General features: G+C 41.0%; 1 protein-coding gene across 4 annotated transcripts in view; it reads left to right on the plus strand.

The window, feature by feature from the left end:
- EPHA6 (EPH receptor A6) overlaps positions 1 to 20,600 on the plus strand; it is a 348,542-nt gene that overhangs the window by 296,241 nt on the left and 31,701 nt on the right. For all 4 annotated transcript variants that reach the window (XM_081859642.1, XM_081859643.1, XM_081859644.1 and 1 more), the window contains one exon: positions 11,507 to 11,716. In XM_081859642.1, coding sequence (XP_081715768.1) covers positions 11,507 to 11,716 — 210 coding nt within the window. The remainder of the gene's footprint in view (positions 1 to 11,506; positions 11,717 to 20,600) is intronic.

Raw genomic sequence — 20,600 nt, forward strand, 5'->3', positions numbered from 1 at the left:
AACATATCCTCTCCAGTCAGAGTTCATTTTGGGTGGAGGAGACCCACATGACTCTGCAAAGTTTAATAGCTCCCATCTTTATTTGTCTGCTGTAAAAGATGCTAAAAATGAGCTTGTTCTCATTCTTGCTCGCTCTCTCACTCTCATGCAGCATGCACACATGCCATCTTTAGCAGGCTTTGCAACAAAGTTGTAGAATGAAACCAGGGGCGTAGCAAGGGGTGTGTGGTAGGTGTGGGCTGCCTCGGGTGTCCCACTGAGGGGGTGACAAAATGGTGGGCGGCACTCACCGTGGGGCCTGCAGTGCACCCAAGCCACATGTTTCTCCTGGGAGTTATGTGGTGGCATGAGCGCCCGCAGGCTCCACTGTGCTCCAAACAGTCAGCCCATTGTCTCCCCCTCAGCTGTAGGACAGCTGAGGGGAAGGAGGCAGGCAGACTCCTCGGTGCCCCCGTGGATGAGTGGCCCCGCCCCCATGGGCAGCTGGCCCCACCCCAGGCACCCAATCGGCTTCTTCCGCTGCGGAACGAAACCTCCCCATTTTATTTACTTGTTTTACTTATTTTGCATACATGTGTTCCTGTTACATGAGGGACCTGAATAGTGATTTGACAAATACTTCCTCTCCAAATTCGTATTCTGATACATCACCATCCCTCTGAGATAATATTTTCTTAACAGTTATCTTACACATTTTTTAGTTGTTGCTTCAGGATTATTCTCTATCTCCTGTATTTGATAAGCTTTGCCAGTTTGTGATGTTTCACATTACATGCCTCAGTGTCTTTTACACTACTAGAGATAACTGTGTTTTCAGTTAACAATTATAAACAACTGAGTTGTTACAAAGGACATGTCTCTTATATTGTTATTTATTAAATGTGTATACCGCCCTGAATCTGTAGATCTCAGGGCATACCACAGCTCAAACTCTCTTGCCCAGGTGAATAACCTGCCTGCTGAATTCTGCACCAGCTGGCTTCTCATTGAATAAAGGCTTATTGCCACAATTATACTAAATGGCATTTTACCCGGTCACAGGGTGGGCAGCTGTTGCGGCCCATTGTGGGCTCTCTCCCCCCCCCCCCGAGGAGCAATGCCGGGGGGGGCGCTAGGTGGCCAGTCATGGGGAATTCCTAGGCCGGCAACTGAAGATTGATGGGCTTTCTCACCACTGGCTTATTTTTTAATCCTGGCCAATCCAGCTAGACCAGGTGGGAGGGGCTTGGTCCCAATATAGGCAGCCAAACCCTGGGACTGCTGTTGGCCGAAGATTAGTCAATAAATTATGTGAAATCAGGACCTAAAGGAAGAAATAGGTAAAAGCGGCTGGGAAAGTCCCGTTTAATTCAATTCACATTTAGGAGTAAACCATAGATGGCATATATATCCAATTATACTAAGTCAGAGCATTAAAACATTAATACAGTGGTACCTTTGGATATGAACTTAATTTGTTCTGAAGGTCCGTTATTAACCATAATGCAAAATTTAGTTAAAATAAGTGTGGATAGTATGCTCTCTCTCATGCATGATTTAAAACCCCAAATCACATGGCATAAGTTAAATGTCATGACACAAGCGAGGGTCAGCATGCTAGTTGTTTGCCAATACTCTTGTTTTTCAGTCCCAGGTAAAGGACTAAACTAGAAGGCAGGAGGGGAGCAACAATACACAGCTGGTTGGCTTTATTGGTCACAAGCTGTGCAGGCAAGCCTAGTTTAGATGTGCTTTAACTCTATAGAGTAGATGTGGATGTTCTGGAAAAAGTAAATTCTCTACCGCAGTTGCTATTGTACTGAGCAAAGTATTGATTGATCTTTTCTTTAATGGTGCCAATCCAGGCTGGAGGCCTGATTGAATCAGCAGAGTCTGGAAATCAAACTGTTACGGGAAAAGTATTTGTTTTAAAAACATGTACAAAAACTTGGTCCAGCAGCCTTTCAGCCTTTGGAAATTTGCTACACAGCTATTTCAGGATGAGCAGTGGGTGAGGGTGTTCTACCATCAGCCTTTTTAAAAAAACTCCAGTCAAATACTGAGAATCAAGATACATTTGTGCAGGTCAATGACATTTTTTGTTGTTTTGTCCTAACTTTAACATGTTCTGTGTAGTTACAGATAGGTAGCCGTGTTGGTCTGCCATAGTCAAAACAAAACAAATTCCTTCCAGTAGCACCTTAAAGACCAACTAAGTCAGTTCTTGGTATGAGCTTTCGTGTGCATGCACACTTCTTCAGATACTGAAGAAGTGTGCATGCACACGAAAGCTCATACCAAGAACTGACTTAGTTGGTCTTTAAGGTGCTACTGGAAGGAATTTGTTATGTTCTGTGTAGTGATCAGTTTGAACACTGAGCAAGTTTATAGCTTAGAGAGTAATATATGAGCTCTCTCCTGGTCTTCCTGAAGCAGAGACAGCCCTGTTGACATGTAGACAACATTCCTTTCTCCACATGAGCAGGGGTGCAGCTTCTTCTATCTCTGTTTTGTGTGGATTCCTTCTAATATTATCCTGTGGTGTGGGCACAATGGCAGCAGTGGTTCTTCCCACAGCTCTGGAGCAACATTAGAAGCTCCAGGAGTCAGGGCACATGAGAAAAGCCTACACTAGGGCTCGTGCATCACTTGTCTGGCAAGTGGTCAAGGGATAAGCCATAGCATGGGTTACTCCCACTGTTTGCTTATTTATATTTACAATATTTTCACCCCATCCTTCAAGTTGAGAAAAGGCTTCCAGAAGAGGAATCAGACAATACCTGCCTTCAGCTCACGGTCTAAACGGCATGATACAAAAGGAAAGGGGGCTGAGAATGACTCAGGCACTATTTACTGGGGCCTATCCACACTTTTGCTTTTTCCTCAACTTTCCCCCAATTAACCTGCTGTTTAACACTGAATTGGAACAAACACGAATTGGTTTTTCTGCAGATTGACGTTTGTTCTAACTCAGCAATCAACAGTGGATTTTCTCAGAGAAGTGTTGGGACAAATGAAAAACCACTCTGATCTGTGTCTAGAACAAGTGGAAAACCTCTTAGACCCATTCTTTCTAGGCATGGAACAAGTGGAAGTGTGGACAGGCACTTAGTGGCAATGTTCTTATAGTGACCAGCAGGAATGATAAGAGTTCAAGGAAAGAAAGAGACAAAGGTTACTGGTCTTTCAGCTAAACTGATGGGATGGCTGCTGCTAGATGAGAAGTGGGCAGGAGGTGACCCTGGTGGAATTGAGTGGTGTTTTGTTTGGTCTGTTTCCATTGGGAAAGCATTGGGAAAGCATTGCTGTCCCATCCCTCCCTCTGTAATAGCCTCCTGGAAACATGACACAAAACTTTTCATCTTCCCCTAATATTTCAAGGCATTTCTACACCACCATATTTTGAATGCACAGAAAGCTGCCCTACATATCCACATCAAGTGGTAGAATTTTGGGCTGCATTGCTTCAGACTCTGCTGGTAGGACTTCATATTTTTAAATGAACACATAAAAAGCTTCCTTTATGTAGGAAACTAGCACATCAGGCAGAGAGGATACATGAAAATCCTTTCCCCTGATGAGTCGGTGTTGCCCTACAAGGAGTTTTTTATATGGGTAAATATTTTAAAAATTGCCCCACCTGCAGCCTCAGGTGATCCAGTTGATAATTGTACCACCTTGTGTAGAAGGGTACTTTGAATAAATAAAACATTTCCAATAACATCTTAATTAACCATTCCAAATGTATCCTAAGCAAAGGTATGAACTTGCCCAGGTATTTTCATAATTAAAAAGGGATTGGTGTCAGTTAAGTATCAGTATTCATGTCTTTATGTTCCATTATGTTATTCTGCAAGAAACTTTGTTCCCCGCACCCATGGTTCAGTTCTCACAGTTAAAGGCACTGAATACATAAATCAAAGTATAGGCTGTGGAAGTGTGAACATTATGCACTTCTGATTTTCTATAATTAAAGATTGAAGTGGGACTTGCAGGTCTGAGTCAGATTTTGTTTTTTGGGTGTAAAATGGTTTCTTCTCTGGAACACTTTAAGAGCAAAGTTCTGCTGCAGAAGGAACAGCTTCCACTGGGGAAGCTTGATTTGTTGCCCATAATGCTTTATGCAGTGTTCTGTAACTGGACTGGAATATTTCTTGAGTCAAGTTTTGCAAACGGCATCAGATGCTGAATATAAAACAATTTCTCTCATGTGCATTGGATGGGCAGCATAAATGTGCAACCAGCCAGGCATTAGATATACTTTTGGCTGTCAAGGATAGTTTATTTGGCAAAGCTATTAAAGACTGTTTAGAATTTGATGGAACAGTGCTCTGGATAAATTCACTCTGGTTTGAATTGTTACAGAGGCTGATAAACATCCTCAGCAGCCAACTGGGAATTGTATCAAAAGCACTTCTTGTGTTAACCCCTGAGAGTCGGAATAAGCCCTAGATAACAACCCTGAGTCACTTAAATACTTGGGGGAAATTGCATCTTCCCTCTTGAGACAAATAAAACAAAAAAGAAGAGGTAATTGCCAGAGGATATCTATATCAAGATGTGTATCTATTCTGAGTTTATTTGCATAGAGAGTCAAGTATATGAAGAAAAGCTGTATGAGTTGTTACGGGATCACAGTTAATGTCTGAGGAACATCAGGATGTAGGGCTGTGAGAGAATCAAGGCCTGTGGTAGTTGAGGCCTAATAAATTGTGGCACCTGTCTTTTTAAAGTGGTTTTAAATTAGGGCTGTGTGTATGCTGTATGTGGAGATGTGTAGAGGGGAATCAGAATGTGGCAGCAGGGACAGAATTCAGCTGCTGAAGAATCCTGGACGTCTTACTTTTTTAAAAAAGCAAGATTCTAGCCCTTATGGCTTCATAAATATAACTGAAAGTGGTGGGCAATACCTGCTGAAACATCTGAACCCACATAGTTTGCTGAATAAGATTTCCAGTAGTTGGGACACCACAGCTTATCCGCATGTTTATCCCCATGCATGAGTTGCAGAATCCAGAAAAAAATATGCAATATAGTAAACTGTATGATTATTTATGCCAGTTGAGAGTAATTTTGATTAATTCCATAGTTTCTATAGGTTCAATTACTTAGGGACATAGGAAGCTGCTTTATACTGAGTCAGGCCATTGATCCATCTAACTCAGTATTGTCAATACTGTCTGGTAGCTGCTTTCTAGTATTTCAGACAGGGAACATTCCCTGCCCCACTTGAAGATGCCTAGAATTGAATCAGGGACCTTTTTTCATGCAGATGCTCTGCTACTGAGCCGTTGGAACCCTGCTGCAGAATATATTTTTTGAGCCTTGTACAGTTCCATTGACTTGTATTTGTAGATCAGGCACGTCCAACTCCCAAGAGACAGTGATCTACTCCCACTATTTAAAAACTGGCAGTGATCTACCCATTGTCATTGCCAAGGGTTGTTGATCTTTTTTTGGGAAGGGGTGGTCATTTTGATATTTTGCGGAGGGTGCCCCAGAGTTGTTAAGCTTTTTTGGGGGAGGGTGCCCCAGAGTTGTTGCGCTTTTCAGGGGAATCGATCAGGAGATCCTGCAATCTACCTGGAACACCCCCACAATCTACCGGTAGATCGCAATCTACCTGTTGGACATGCCTGTTGTAGACACATGCTCAGTAATAACTCCACAGCCAAGACATTTGACAGTTGTCTTCTCTGCCAGCTTCTGTAAGAATGTGCAACCTTTCCTTTATCTAGTCTGGAAGTCAGCTCTTGCCCACACTTATTAAACCTTGTTCTGAAGTCAACACTAGTATTTTTATTAGTGGGGAAGATGTTCCTTGAAGGCAATTTATAGTCACAGTTGTGTGAGAGACAAAAAATATTGTCCCAGCCCCCAAGCAGAGGAAATGTGACCTTTGAGTGTGGGACGTGCATCCCTGCCATAACAGATTTGACGCAAAAACAGCCAAAGGGAAAACTGCACTATTGAAAGATATTGAGGGAATAAAGGTAGCACAGAAAACAGTACAGTGGTACCTCAGGTTAAGTACTTAATTCATTCCAGAGGTCCGTACTTAACCTGAAACTGTTCTTAACCTGAAGCACCACTTTAGCTAATGGGGCCTCCCGCTGCCGCCGTGCCACGGGGCATGATTTCTGTTCTCATCCTGAAGCAAAGTTCTTAACCAGAAGCACTATTTTTGGGTTAGCGGAGTATGTAACCTGAAGCGTATGTAACCCGAGGTACCACTGTATTGAGAAGTTTGCAGACTACGTTGTTTACAGATTAGTGTGGGTGTAGCATGACATGATCTGGAAAGTCAAGTGTGTGAGAAATAATGGCATCACTTAGAAGCAGAACATATGGAATAAGGACAGGATAAAATCACACGCTATAGGCAAGTGTGAAATGCTGAAGTACTTGAAGATGGGGAAAAGATATATTTCAAATGTTATGCAATAGCAATAATCATAGAGGTTTGGAGTGACAAGAATGTGGCAAAGAACATTTTAAAGTACTTGTTTAGAAATATATTACTAAATTATGACTGTCTTGCTTATGGTCAAGAAAAGACAAGAAGCAGTCTGAATTTTCTTAAGTTGAAGGACACATTCTATAATCCTTTCTTTGACCTTTGAAAGCTACCATATCCTCAAAGCGGTATTGTATCCTCACTCCTATCTGACATGCGTATCCCATGAGGTAGTGCTGCGGAAGGGAGGTTGCTGTTCAGCCCTATACTATGTCCAGTTGGCCAATAATCTCTTTCGTAGCTCTGTCTTGTCCCTGCAAACATTGGGTTTATTCCTGGGACTGGCTTTGCTTTGGAATGCTGACGTAGCAGCTGTGGCCAGGAATGCTTTTGCACAGTTTCAGTTAATATGGCAGTTGCTCCCTTCTTGGATAAAACAGATCTGACTACCACATATGTCTCAGTCACACCTAGACTGGATCACTGGAACACATGGGGCTACTGTTAAAAGTGCAGTGGTGCCCTGCAAGACGAATGCCTCGCAAGACGAAAAACCCGCTAGACGAAAGGGTTTTCCGTTTTTCGAGGCGCTTCGCAAGACGAATTTCCCTATGGGCTTGCTTCGCAAGACGAAAACGTCTTGCAAGTCTTGCGAGTTTTTTCCCTTTCCCCCCCTTTTTCTAAGCCGCTAAGCCGCTAATAGCCGCTTAGCCGCATAGCCGCTAATAGCGCTAATCCGCTAATAGGGATGCTTCACAAGACGAAAAAACCGCTAGACGAAGAGACTCGCGGAACGGATTATTTTCGTCTTGCGAGGCACCACTGTGTCTGAAAATGTTAGCCGGTGCAAAATGCAATAGCTACATTGAAATCTGAAGCCCGTTTTTCAGAGCATACTATTATGATTTTGTTTCATCTGCATTGGCTTCCGGTTCATTTACAGACTCATTTAAAGTGCTGGTTCTTAACTGACAAGGCCTCAATGGTTATGGATCAGGAAATCTGCCGCTCTCTATGTACAATACCTCACCTGCACCCCCCAGAGGCTTGGAAACAGGCCCTTCTGTTGTATTGACAGATTGTGCAGCTCACTCCCTCTCACTTTAGGCAAGCTTTAGGCAAGACCTTTTTTCTTTAGGAACCTAGGAAAATGCCTTATTGGTCCATCTAGCTCAGTGCTACCCATACCAACTGAGCTACCACCTTTCCCATAATTTCACTTAAGTTTTTAGTTTAAAATGCCTAACTCCCCTGTGGATCAAGCTGTGTTTGGTTCTGCTTCTTTTTTTGTATTTAAATTGATTTTATTAGAAGCCATTTTGGGCCTAAAAGCAGCATATGAATTGTAAGTTTGTTTACAGCTCAAAAATTATATAAATAACCTTATAAGATAGATAAACGTTTCTGCAACTTTGCCAGATGGCAGCATTTCACTCCTCGTAAGTGCATTCCAATTAATAAATACCCCAAAAGGAATCTGTATGATCTATAATTTTACTTGCTTCCTTCTACAAAATTGGTGTTGATTTGTTTGTTTATTACTGATAGAGATTTTCAGTAATGACAGACAATGATACCCTTCCTAAATTATATCCATGTAGCATTTTTTTAATATCAAAATGTAAAATTTAATAACTTTTACTTCCTGGAATTCAGCTTTATACCAGAAAGGACCTGGAGACCCAGTGAGACCTGAATATGGTCCTGATGCAGGGAGAAAAAATAGAGAAGCGTCACAAGACGTAAATTTACTTGCACACTGGATTAAAGCAGCTGCATTGACTAAATGAAAACATGCCATTTTTTAATTCCAGCAGTCATTTGAATAGAAGACTGGTTTTATAGTTTTAGCCGATTTTTACCTTTTCTGTATTTTATCTCTTGTACACCACTTGGAAGCCATAGTAGTTAAGCAATATATAAATTGTTTAAATAAACAAAAATAAGAAATAAAAATATTTGCACCATGCCAAGTAATTAATTTGAACTACTTGTTATTGGCATGTCTGAAACTGTAGTTAAGAAGTCAGTAGTAAGATCTGAAGAATTATTATTTGTTCAAGTGAAAGAAAAATGCCTACTGTGTTAAAATTGCTGTTTAAACTGTCTGCACTTCTGAGTCTTCATACTGTGAGTCACTTTAAGTTCCCTTGCCAACCATCTTAAATGGGAAGGAGAAGTGTTTCAGCTGCTGGGTATATTACAGAAACTTCAGAATGTGTATTCTCTCTCTTCCTTATTAATCTGTGCATTTGTCCTCCAATAATTTATATATGAAATATGTTTCTGTTGGTGACATTGTGCCTATGACTTAGTTGAATAGCCACCATGGTCTTCAAAATGTGTATTTTAACTTACAGCAAAATCATATGAACCTTTACTCAGAAGTCTCATTGTGTCCCAATTACTCCATAGTAGATGAAGCTCTGGAGCCAAGTGAGGATTACCAATTAAGATCCACCCTCTATTGTGTGGGCAGGTAATCCCTCCCCCTACCTGGCCTGGTTTCCCTGGCAACGCTTCCCCCAGGTGGGATTGGACAACTCACTGGGGTAGGCGGGGACCTCCAGGTATCCCACCTGAGGGAAGGCAAAGCCTATGCTGATGGGGCCACTCCAGATCCAGGGCTGCGCGCGTCCACGCAAAGGGCGCCCCCCATTTTAAGTGGGGAGCGGTCATTGTGTCCCAATTACTCCATAGTAGATGTGCTTAGGAATGCACTAGGAGCCACTTCCCTCATTCCTGACAAGAAAACTCTTCGTATTTCCATTGTGGATTGTTCACATTTTTTTCATAACTTTTGTGATATGTCTGAAATCACATGGTAAATGTTCCTCTTAGAGCTGTAACTTGCCTTTCAAACAGGACAGAAAAAGGAGGCAGAAGGAAAGAGCCCCTAGAGCAGGCATGTCCAAAGTCTGTTTTGGGGGCCTAATCCAGCCCACTGGTCAGTTTAATCCGGCCCCTGTGGCAGTTTATTTCCAGGGGTAAAATCCTAAAAAAAGGTCAACAACTGTGGTCGGCACTTTGGTCGGCCCCCACAGCCCTTCACTTCATCAAATCTGGCCCTCTTTGAAAAAAGTTTGGACATCCCTGCCCTAGAGCAAGGATGGGACATCTATAGTTCTCCAGATGTCGTTGGACTCCACTTCTCATCAGCCCCAGCCAGAATGGTCAATAATCAGAGATGATGGGAATTATAGTGCAACAGCTCATGGAGAGCAACAGGTTCCCCACCACATAATTAGAGTAACAAATTGGTATTGAATATATATATATATATATATATATATATATATATATATATAAAACATACACAAATTATATCAAAGATGAGAATGAAGTGACATAACAATCAGGCTTGAATGCTGATTACTAGAAGACAGCACACAATAATTCAATTTATAAACTTCAAAAAAAGAGAGGCTGATGGGTAACTGGCTTGTAAGAATAAATTTCCAATCAGAATTTCAGCAATCCATATAGCATAATCTACAGACTGCTATATGCTAGAAGAGGCTTCCTCAACCTCAGCCCTCCAAATGTTTTGAGACTACAATTCCCAACATCCCTGACCACTGGTCCTGCTAGCTAGGGATCATGGGAGTTGTAGGCCAAAAACATCTGGAGGGCCAAGGTTGAGGAAGCCTGTGCTAGAACAACTTCAGTAAAGGTTCTGTAGCTTCCCAATGCTAGCAGCCCCAGACTTTTTCAAAAGCATATTTTGTAATATTATAAAATATAAAATTAACTGCATCTAAAAGTTAGAAAATGCAGAGTATTGTGCCAGACTTACATATATGTATACCTGTTACTTAAATTTTTAAACCAGTAGTTTAAAAAAAACCACCATTGCCATCTGTTGCTGTAATGTGTTATGTGGCCTGCATAAGATTGTGGGTTTTGCAGGCAAAAGGATATAAACATTATTATTATTTTTTACTGATTATCCAATCTTAAAGTCATGATTTTATTTCAAGTACTTTTGAAGGCAGTTCTTGAGCCAGGACTTTTCTGTCCAAAAATGAATTAGTAATATGAAGAGCTAATATTTCTTATTTGGGTTATCTTTTCTACATTATTTCCATAGAGACATTCTAAGTAGCTAACCTTGGAGAAGAGTGTATCTATTCTTAGGATTTTTTCCTCTAATTTCCTCAGTATTCATCTTTAATTAAAGATTGTTGTCACAGGATTAGGCAAGAGATAGCTACTAATTTAGCACATAGCATTTTCATTCATGTGTTACCACAATCTTATTTGACAGACATAGTAGTGTAATTTGTAAGAGCTTGTTTATATAACAGATATGTCTATCATTACTTTGGAACTGGTTGCTAGACATTAAGCAGTAAATATTGTGGATTGGTCCATTGTCTGGCTCTAAAAAGAGGAGCACATCAGACTTAACTGTGAAGGCTAGGGGAATTACAGTGAAATGGGGATGTAAGTCCTTCACGGTTTAGGACCACAGTTCTTGTAAGACTGTCTGTCTCCATATGTACCTACCCAAACATGAATGGAGGGCCACCATTTTAGGTGTAGGTACTGCCACCAAGATACTGCCACCATTTTAGTTGTAGGAAGTAGGTACCAGAGTACGGGCCGTCTCAGTGGTGGCACTCCATTGTGGGAAATGCTACAAATGTGAAAAAAGTTCAAAGACCCAAAAGCCAATGGGGATAATTAAATAAATTACCGTATATACTCGGGTATAAGCCGACCCAAATATAAGCCGAGGCTCTTAATTTTACCACAAAAAACTGGGAAAACTTATTGACTCGAGTATAAGCTGGTTCACCACACCACAAACCTGGTGGTGGTGGCGGCAGCAGCAAAGGCAGAGGAGGAAGGAGCAGCCCGAAAGGAACATATAAGCCGAGGGGGGCTTTTTCAGCATAAAAAATGTGCTGAAAAAGCCATCTTATACTCAAGTATATACGGTATATGGGGAGGTGTGCCTGGATTAGCAAATTATGGTTAGGCATTTGTGCAATGTAAACTGAAGAAAGTTGAGTTCAACTTGAAAATGTAAATGTTCTTGGAGCTGACAATCTACCTTCCTTGCAGAAGCATGATGGCCACTTCACAGTTATCCAGCTAGTTGGCATGCTACGTGGAATTGCTTCTGGCATGAAATACCTCTCAGATATGGGCTACGTACATAGAGACTTGGCAGCTCGGAATATTTTGGTAAACAGTAATCTCATGTGTAAAGTCTCTGATTTTGGATTATCGCGGGTATTAGAGGATGACCCTGAAGCAGCTTATACAACAAGTGTAAGTTTCTTTTTTATTTCTAATACAAAAAGACAATTGATGCAAGATTTGTATTTCTCATTTTCTTTTTACAGTAATTCTTAACTTCCGTCTCGATAATGTTTAGATTGGATGCTTCTTGTATTAAGCTATGTTTGTGACTTGTTATCTTTACTGCAAAATGGGATGTTTCAAATGCCATTTTCTTTATCACGAAAGTACATCCGAAGAAGGTCCCTACTCCCATCTAGCTAATTTTATTTTGCTCTTTTCATTTTCTAGGACCAGAGTTCCCCGTAACCTGAATTTATCTGTGATAATTGGAATTTTATTTTTGAACTACATAAACTTACTATCTAGATATTATTATTTCATATCCTAGAGTCACCACAATAACAAAGCAGTGAAACTCTTATGCTTCCATTATTTAGGCATGATTAGGTTTATTTCAGGTATCTTTTAAATTTGGAAATAAGGAATTACCTGAGCATGATGTCGTTAATGCATCAGTTTGGTAATTCAAATTTTCCCTCCGATTCACCTTGATTCTATTTGTTGGAATATTACCTAATAACTTATGTAATGTTGTTCCTTCATTTTTTTTATATGAAGGCATGCAGTACAGTAGAAAACTGGTCTAGGTCATGAATGCATCTTAATGGAAACTCACTTTAGCATTCCCAAACACTCTGCAACTAGGTTTATAATTCATACCTATACTGTGTATGAAAATTTCATTTGTTTCGTTAGAACTGTAGTACCAAGAATGGTCATGGTGATATAAGTTTGGGGGAGGGAAACCCCCTAAACCCAAGAAATTAATGGCTGTCAGAATCTATGTAATATTTGGAGTATTAAAGGGAAGATTCCAGGCCACTGGGAAAATACAGGCTAAGCTTCCTTTCTAGGCCAGGGCCTCACCTGGGATAGAGGCATTAACGTGTCAAAAGGTGTTGATGACCAACATCCAAGAGGAATCCTTGAGCCTGGGCAGATCCAAGCAGGGGTGTGTAGGGAAAGAGAAGACCAGAACCATCTTGGCAGACTGGCTGAAGGGAGGCTGAAGAGATTCCTCGGACTTGAGTGCTGCACTGCTGTGGGGAACAAGTCTCTCTTGAGATGACTATGCTGTAAGAGCTGAACTCCCTCCATATAAATCCAGATATAAATAAAATATGTGAGGAAATCATATTTTGTAAAGCCCCGACAGCCTCCACCTCATCTTGATTCTCTGTGGAAACATGACCCCAGGATGAGCACCTGGAACCCCACTAGAACCTTGCTACTGCTCAGCAGAGATTGGGGGTTGGCATGTCAGCTTTGTAACAGTATATTCCAAGGTGCTCTCTAACCCTATGTTTTAGATTCTGAAGCCTTGCTCATTTCTATGGGATAAATGCATAACTGAATACAGCAGTATAGGGAATTTACCTGTTCCTTATAGGCATGTGGGCTGTGTACTTTTACACAGCTCTCCCAACCTTCAAGGGCTTTTCTATTTTACTTCAATAGAGAACACAGATCTGCATGCCTGTTGTGCACTCAGATCTGATTTGGATTCCATTGAAATCAATGGGGAACCTTTTTAGGCAATACAGGGATGAAGGGGGCAACATGACTACATGCCTCTTTTCTTTTGGCAAGGCACTTTAAGGCTGCCTGTTCTGGTGCTACACATGGCTAGTTACTGACTGCAGTGTCTGTTTTATTGCAAGGCACTTGTGGTATGATATGCTCAGGGTCTGCCTGCCCTGGGCAAGCAGGGCATGCAGGGAACAGGAGGTTCCCAGAGAAGAACCCCCAAGTTTCCAGGCAAGGCAAGAGGCACTGCAGAATACATTGTACAATGTAAGATGGTTTAGAACTGTTCTACCAAAAGGCACTTTCAAAAGAACAATATACCAACACTATGAAGACAACTATGTGTACACTGTCCAAAAATAATTGCCTGTGGAAGGCAGCGAATGCACTCTATGCCTGCGTGTGTACACACTTTGTGTTTGGAGAACTGTTACCTGTAAGACACCTCCCCCAAATGCCCAATCACCTAGTGGATTAATAGTCACTCTCATCATCAATCCACACTATTTGTTTTTGAAAAGTGCAACCTCTAAATTGCAATATTGGCCATGCTGCAAGTGCTGTGTTTTTAAATGCTTTGCATCAACCACACATTCTTCAAACTCCTTAGAGCCTGTTCAGTTATAATAAATACAAATATCTGCTCACAGAAGAGGTCTAATCACATATAAGCAGTGTAAAATTAGAAAGTAATCATAACTTCTCCTTTTTTAAAAAAAACTGCACAAGATCTCTCAAGCCACAATTTTTGCTTATTACAACCTATGAACTTGTTTTTAATCTAATAAGAGTTCCGGAGCAGGTTAGAAAGTGCTTGATTTAAAGCACTGCCATTAGGGTGGGTGTGTTGTGGTTTGTTTTTTTTAAAAGGCTGCTGCATGCCTTTAAAAAGCTGCCTGAAAGGCAACTTATCCCAGCATAGAGATGCAGAAACTGGAAAAACTTCATCTGTTACATTTCCCCCATCATGCTGTTTCTAAAGCCATAGGAGCCAATGCAGAATAAAAGATAACAACCATAGAGAAAGCAGATATCTAAGGAAGGAGACGTGATGCGAGATAGCCCAGTTGAGAACTGAGAAAGGAAGGACTTGAATGTAGCCTATCTTTCTAGTCATATTTCCATACACATTGGCTCCATTTGGTGGGTTAACTGCTAATATTTGTTCTGTTTCTTTAGAAACCAGAAAGTGTTTATGGACCTCATATTGAGTTTTATGGAAATAAGAGATAATTCTCTGCCTGATGTCACTGAAGGCAAGACTTGTTTTAGAATATTAAAACAAAAGAGAAAGACTTACAATCTAGTAACATTTTACCTGTGGCACTTGTGTGTCAGGAATGGATAAGGAAACATCCAAGATAACTGACGAATATGTTTTTCACCATCAAAACACTGTTAATGTATACTGGAAGTTGCCAGGACAACAGCCACAAACACAATGACATGTCTATTTTATGAACAGAAAGAAACTCTTATCAATACATAGAGAATATAAGTTCTTGAACCTTTCATGGTTTATCAAAATTCCTGCATTCTAAGAAGTAGATTAATTTCCTCTGTCACAGTGTTTGTTCCATCTACAAAGAAGATGAATAATGGCTGGTTCACATTGTCACCAAACTTGGTGTTCTCTGGTGCAATAATGCAGCAAACATTTCTTTTGCTTTTTAAAAATTAAATTTGCATACACTATCTTATCCAAATTATCTATATGTGTTTCCTCCCAAATGTATGACATAGCATGTCATGTCATGGTAAACACATAGTCTGATTCACATGATTCTTGAAAAAGTAGAGAAGGATCTGTGAATTGGGAATATAGCTGTAGCCTATTATATTGCATGCAGAATAGAAGTTGCTCATACATACCCACTACCCTGCCATATGTTGATGATTCCCATTAGAACAAGTGCCGAAATTGGCTTTTTGGGGAGCAATCCTGATTTCTCCTATCAGTACTTAACAGCCACTACTGGATCATTGTCAAAAGCTCAGTTGCACTTTCTTGCAAGCTTGTTAATTCATTGTACAACCTACCACATGCTGCATCTAAGTATTCAGAATGACAGTTTTATGTTAACAGGAGATTAACATGTTTACAAATCCATCATTTCAGTGTGCTCTATGTGAGCATTAATGAGATGGTTGCTTTTCTTTTCCAACTAGCCTGATTTCCCAGCTAGTCTTTCTATAAAGCAGGGGTGGCTAATCTGTGGCCTTCCAGATGTTTCTGAATTACAACTAGTATCAACCCCAGAAGCGTGGCCAGTGACCACAGGTGACTCAAGTTTTGATCAGCAACATCTGAAAGGCCATAGATTTGACACCCCTGCCATATAGTTTCTGTACTGGGTCTTTTCCTGCCGCATTGAAAATGTAATATGCAGTACAATCCTATTCATGCTTACTCTAGTAAGTCCCTTTGAGTTCAGTGGGACTTTTGTTGTTTAGTCGTTTAGTTTAGTCGTTTAGTCGTGTCTGACTCTTCATGACCCCATGGACCAGAGCACGAAGTAAGTGGGACTTACTTCCAGGTAAATGTGTATAGGATTGCAGCTGTGATGCAGCAGAATTATCTCCAAGGCTGGGTTTACCTGTCACTAATTTTTATTGTGATGAACTTATATTAATTTAGAATAATGTTCATTATTAACCTTCCTGTCTAGTATTCTATAAAATTTTGGCTTGAATATATACAGTGGTACCTCGGGTTACATACGCTTCAGGTTACAGACTCCGCAAACCAGAAATAGTGCTTCAGGTTAAGAACTTTGCTTCAGCATGAGAACAGAAATCGTGCTCCGGCGGCGCAGCAGCAGCAGGAGGCCCCATTAGCTAAAGTGGTGCTTCAGGTTAAGAACAGTTTCAGGTTAAGTACGGACCTCCGGAACGAATTAAGTACTTAACCCGAGGTACCACTGTAAATACCAATATAGTCACTGCCAGAACTGCTTTTGCAAGCATCTGTCGCATGTATAGAACACCAAACCAATTAGTCTTTTGCTATGTATGCACTATATGTACCTTTAAAGCACATTATTTCCTTCAAATAATTCTGGGCACTGTAGTTTACCCCTCACAGAGTTACAATTCCCAGAAACCCTTAAATACGAGAATTCTTTGAAAGGAAAAACATGCTTTGGATGTGTTTAAAAATGTAGTGTGTATGTGTCCTTTAATAGGGTTGCATACTAAAATGACATGCAGAACTTATAGTGTAAACTGATCACCAATATCAAACATCTGCAATCATTTTTCTTATTGCTGCTGACCTTCATCAAGCTTATGCTTGCCATTCACACTAAAGTCCCGCCACAAATATGTTTGACCAAGTACCTGGTTCTACACAGTTCAGTCCCACATTAAATAATAAAAAAGAGAACACACAGAAAACCATAAATATTAATATTTTAATTAACCTGGAGATCACCACACCTGTTGTTTTGTATGACTAGTTGTGCTGGAATGTGAATCAGGATGCATGGCAATGGTGAATTGAAACTGAGCCAATGGGACACATTTAGTTTAAATCCTTGATTCCTGATCTAGTAACTGATATCTGCAAACTTTCTTTGGGTCAGGGGATATCTAAAAATATGTAATGTTGGCACACCAATATTGACAAGGTAGTAAATTCATATGATCGATTTCACAGAATTAGAAACATAGTAAGCAGGCTGGTAACACTGAAAGCACACTGACCATAGGAATAATTTAAAAAACAAAAACATCAGCAGAATAATTGTTCCTGCTATTAAGATTCATAGAGCAAAGTTAGAATCTATATTTTATAGAGAGCTGAATTATGAGAAATTTATATGCTAATTCATAATGCAGAGTAAGTCAATATTTTAGTGATTATCTTCACAGAGTTCTGTCCCATGGGCCAAGACACATGCAGAGATAATAGAGATTGTCACTAGAGCCCAATAGAGAAAAATAAATAATTGTTTAACAATTACAACTGGCTTACCAAGCAGGTGGGTAAATATAAGTTTCCCAGATACTGATTAATTGACCAAAATCTGAATCACTGAAAAAAATTAAACACAGCCTTACGGAGATGTATGACAATGACATGATTTCCACACATAGAAATAAATTAAAAGCTATGGATGTTAGCATGCAGATTAATATATTAGTTAACAAAAGCCTATCCTCCTCCAGGAGGGGAGGGGTTGTGAGCGGGAGACGATTCCCGCGTCATGCAGGGGGCACTCCGCCCCCTGCTTCAACTCCAGGCCTGGTGTATCACGCCCCTTCCCGGTAGGGCACCCAATAGGGAAGCTGGGCAGGGGCATGGCTTGCCGCTCAAACTCGGCCGCGCCAGCCATCCCAGCCATTGCACACACATTTTCTTCGAGTCACCCACCCTCCACTCCCTTTAGATTAGCTTTCTTGGGACTTTGCTATTGACCTCTGGTTGGTTGCCCTGTTTAACCAGGGGGCCTGGTAGGAGTTTTTTCCAGTTGGCTAAATTGGCCCGGCCTCTTGGTTTTTTTCGCCTACATCGTAGCAACCGTCACAACTTTCGTGGTATTTGGAGGTTAGGCATTGGAATGTGTTGTTGGTGTTTCGGGGGGCAAGGTGTGGCCATCGCCTTCCTCGACAATTTTGGGTATTCCGCTAAAGGAATTCGGCGGTCGTGGATCCTGTCTGATGCCCGTGTGGCGGAGGGCCATGGCACGACCCTCGGTGACATCAGGAGAGAGCCTATAGTTGTATTAGCATCAACAGGCTCCCCCTGCTGGTGGTTAACCCCTCCTCCGTGGTCCAATGCCTAAGCCAATACCTTCTCACATGCTGTAATCAATAAAGTTGTGGCCTTTCCCTCACCCATTAACCTTACATACTATGTTACGTGTCTTTATTCCCCAAGCGGGGATCGGGTCCTCGAATCACAACATGATATTACTAGCCTTGTGTTTTTATTTTTACTTTTAAATCACTGTAGGATGCTATCTCACAGCTATCTTGAATTTTAAGGTAAGAGAGATAATTACTCCCACTTTCTGCTGTATCCATATTCCATGATTGAACAAAATGCTGTCTCTCCATTCCATCTGAATCAAGAGAGGCTGTTCAGGTGCTGGACCTGTGTCCAGAGGCAGTAATGGGGTAAATAAGGCCAATAAGTTGAGACTGAATCCTTACAAGATGGAAGCACTATTGGTGAGTGGTTCCTGGGTCTGGGAGTTGATGAGGCAGCCAATTCTGAATGGGGTTATTCCTCCTGAAGGAACAGGTTCATAGCCAGGAGGTGCTGCTTCAGCCAACATTGTCTTTGAAGGCTCAGGTAGCCTCAATGACAAGAAGTACATATTTCCAGCTGTGGGTGGTTTGCTGGCTAAAGCCTTTGCTACACCAGAATAGCCTTACAACAATGCTATACACTCTGGTAACCAGCCATTTAGACCACTGCAATTCAGCTCCCACTGAGCCTAGGACTTGCTGATCAGAAGGTCGGCGGTTCGAATCCCTGCAACGGGGTGAGCTCCCGTTGTTCGGTCCCTGCTCCTGCCAACCTAGCAGTTCAAAAGCACGTCAAAGTGCAAGTAGACAAATAGGTACCGCTCAGGCGGGAAGGTAAATGGCATTTCCGTGTGCTGCTCTGGTTTCCAGAAGCGGATTAGTCATCCTGGCCACATGACCTCAAAGCTGTACGCTGGCTCCCTCGGCCAATAAAGCGAGATGAGCACTGCAACCCCAGAGTCGGTCACGACTGGACCTAATGGTCAGGGTTCCCTTTACCTTTACCTAGGGCTGCCGGTGGGGGTGGTTGTTGTTTTTGTTTGTTACTACATTAAGTATTCTTGTGTTTTTATATTGGAAACCTGTAAAGGGCAGCATAGAAATTTAATAAATAATAAAACTACAGTAATATGATCCAGAGGTTGTAGCTTGCGCAGAATGCAGCTTCCTAGTTCCTTGTTGACAGAGCTAAGTAAGTGTGATAAACCACTCCTGGGATAAGTGGATCAGCTGGCTTGTTTGCTGCCAGGCCGAGTTGTGGTGCAGAAAGCCCTACACAGCTTGGGTCCCTGGTACCTGAAGAAGTGCCTCTCCCAGTATTAGCTGATCCATACCCTGACATTTGTCAGGGAGGTCATGCTGATAGTTCCATCTGTAACCACTGTGCATTCTGTAGTGGCGTGTTGTAGGGCTTTCTCATTTTGACATCAGTTGAAAATGTCTCTTTTTATTTTGGCATGTTGAGGTTGGAGGAAATAGTTGCTCTGTCTGCTCCTGTGAATTTTTTATTTCTATTATTTTGTGAGTGTTTAATATTGTTGCATGCTACCCCAGTCTCTGAGCAGTGAGAGGATACAAGGGTTCAAGGTGCTTGCCCAGGGTTCAGCTTCCTTGGAATGAAGGTCAGTGTAGACTGTGGTGTCTTTAGGATATATGGTTTTATTTACAAATATATATGTACCCTGAAGACAAGACGGAGGTGCTAACATTAACACCCCAACAAAACTTGCTGCTCTATTAATAACAATTTAGGATCCCACACAGATCAAGCATGTTTCTATGTCCAGCTTCCAGCTTGCTTTCTGCTCAGCTTACACACTCAGTGGGCTAAAGTATGCCTAGCTCTCTGTTGAATTGTGGCCAACAGGTTTAGATCTATTTGTTCAGACAAATCTTCCACAGATATAACCGATTTGACTTTGTAGATACTAAAACAAAGTGTGTACTAGTCTCAGCAGGAAACCTGTGTGGGCTAAAAAACATTTTGCTCTGAACTTTGTCTTTTTGGTATCTTGGAATGGATGACATTCGTTGCTTTTGACTGCCCCTCTGTGGCTGCACTGGAATTGTATTATAATACATAATAACTGTTAGCTGTCGTCTAACATTGTCTTTGCCTCTTTTGAAAAATACATAATTTACGTCTTGCTATGTAAATTAGGTTTTGTATACAAGTAGAGGGTTGTGGAGTTTTTTATATAAAAGTAGTGATCATCAGGAAATACAATAGTGTTCAACAATCAGCCATAATTGTCTGATATTGTGCTATGTGGTGCTTTAGCTTTTTAAAAGAATTTATGACAAACTTGCACTTTTCAAAATAATCATTTTCTTCTTTTTCTTTTTTTATAAACTCATTCCTTATATATTTGATGAGCTGATTGGCTATTGTATTGGAAGTCATCTGATTTATACATTTCACTTTAAGTATTCTCTGGTCACAATTATATTGCTGAATTTAGTCTGAACTAAGGGCAAAATCAGGGAGTTAGTCAATCAGCCCAACCATTTGCCCAAAATAGCTTTCTTTGCTTGATTGCCTTAAATGAATACCTTTATTTCACTACAG

Source organism: Podarcis erhardii (assembly GCF_964252035.2).
Source record: "Podarcis erhardii genome assembly, chromosome: 4".
NCBI lineage: Eukaryota > Metazoa > Chordata > Lepidosauria > Squamata > Lacertidae > Podarcis > Podarcis erhardii.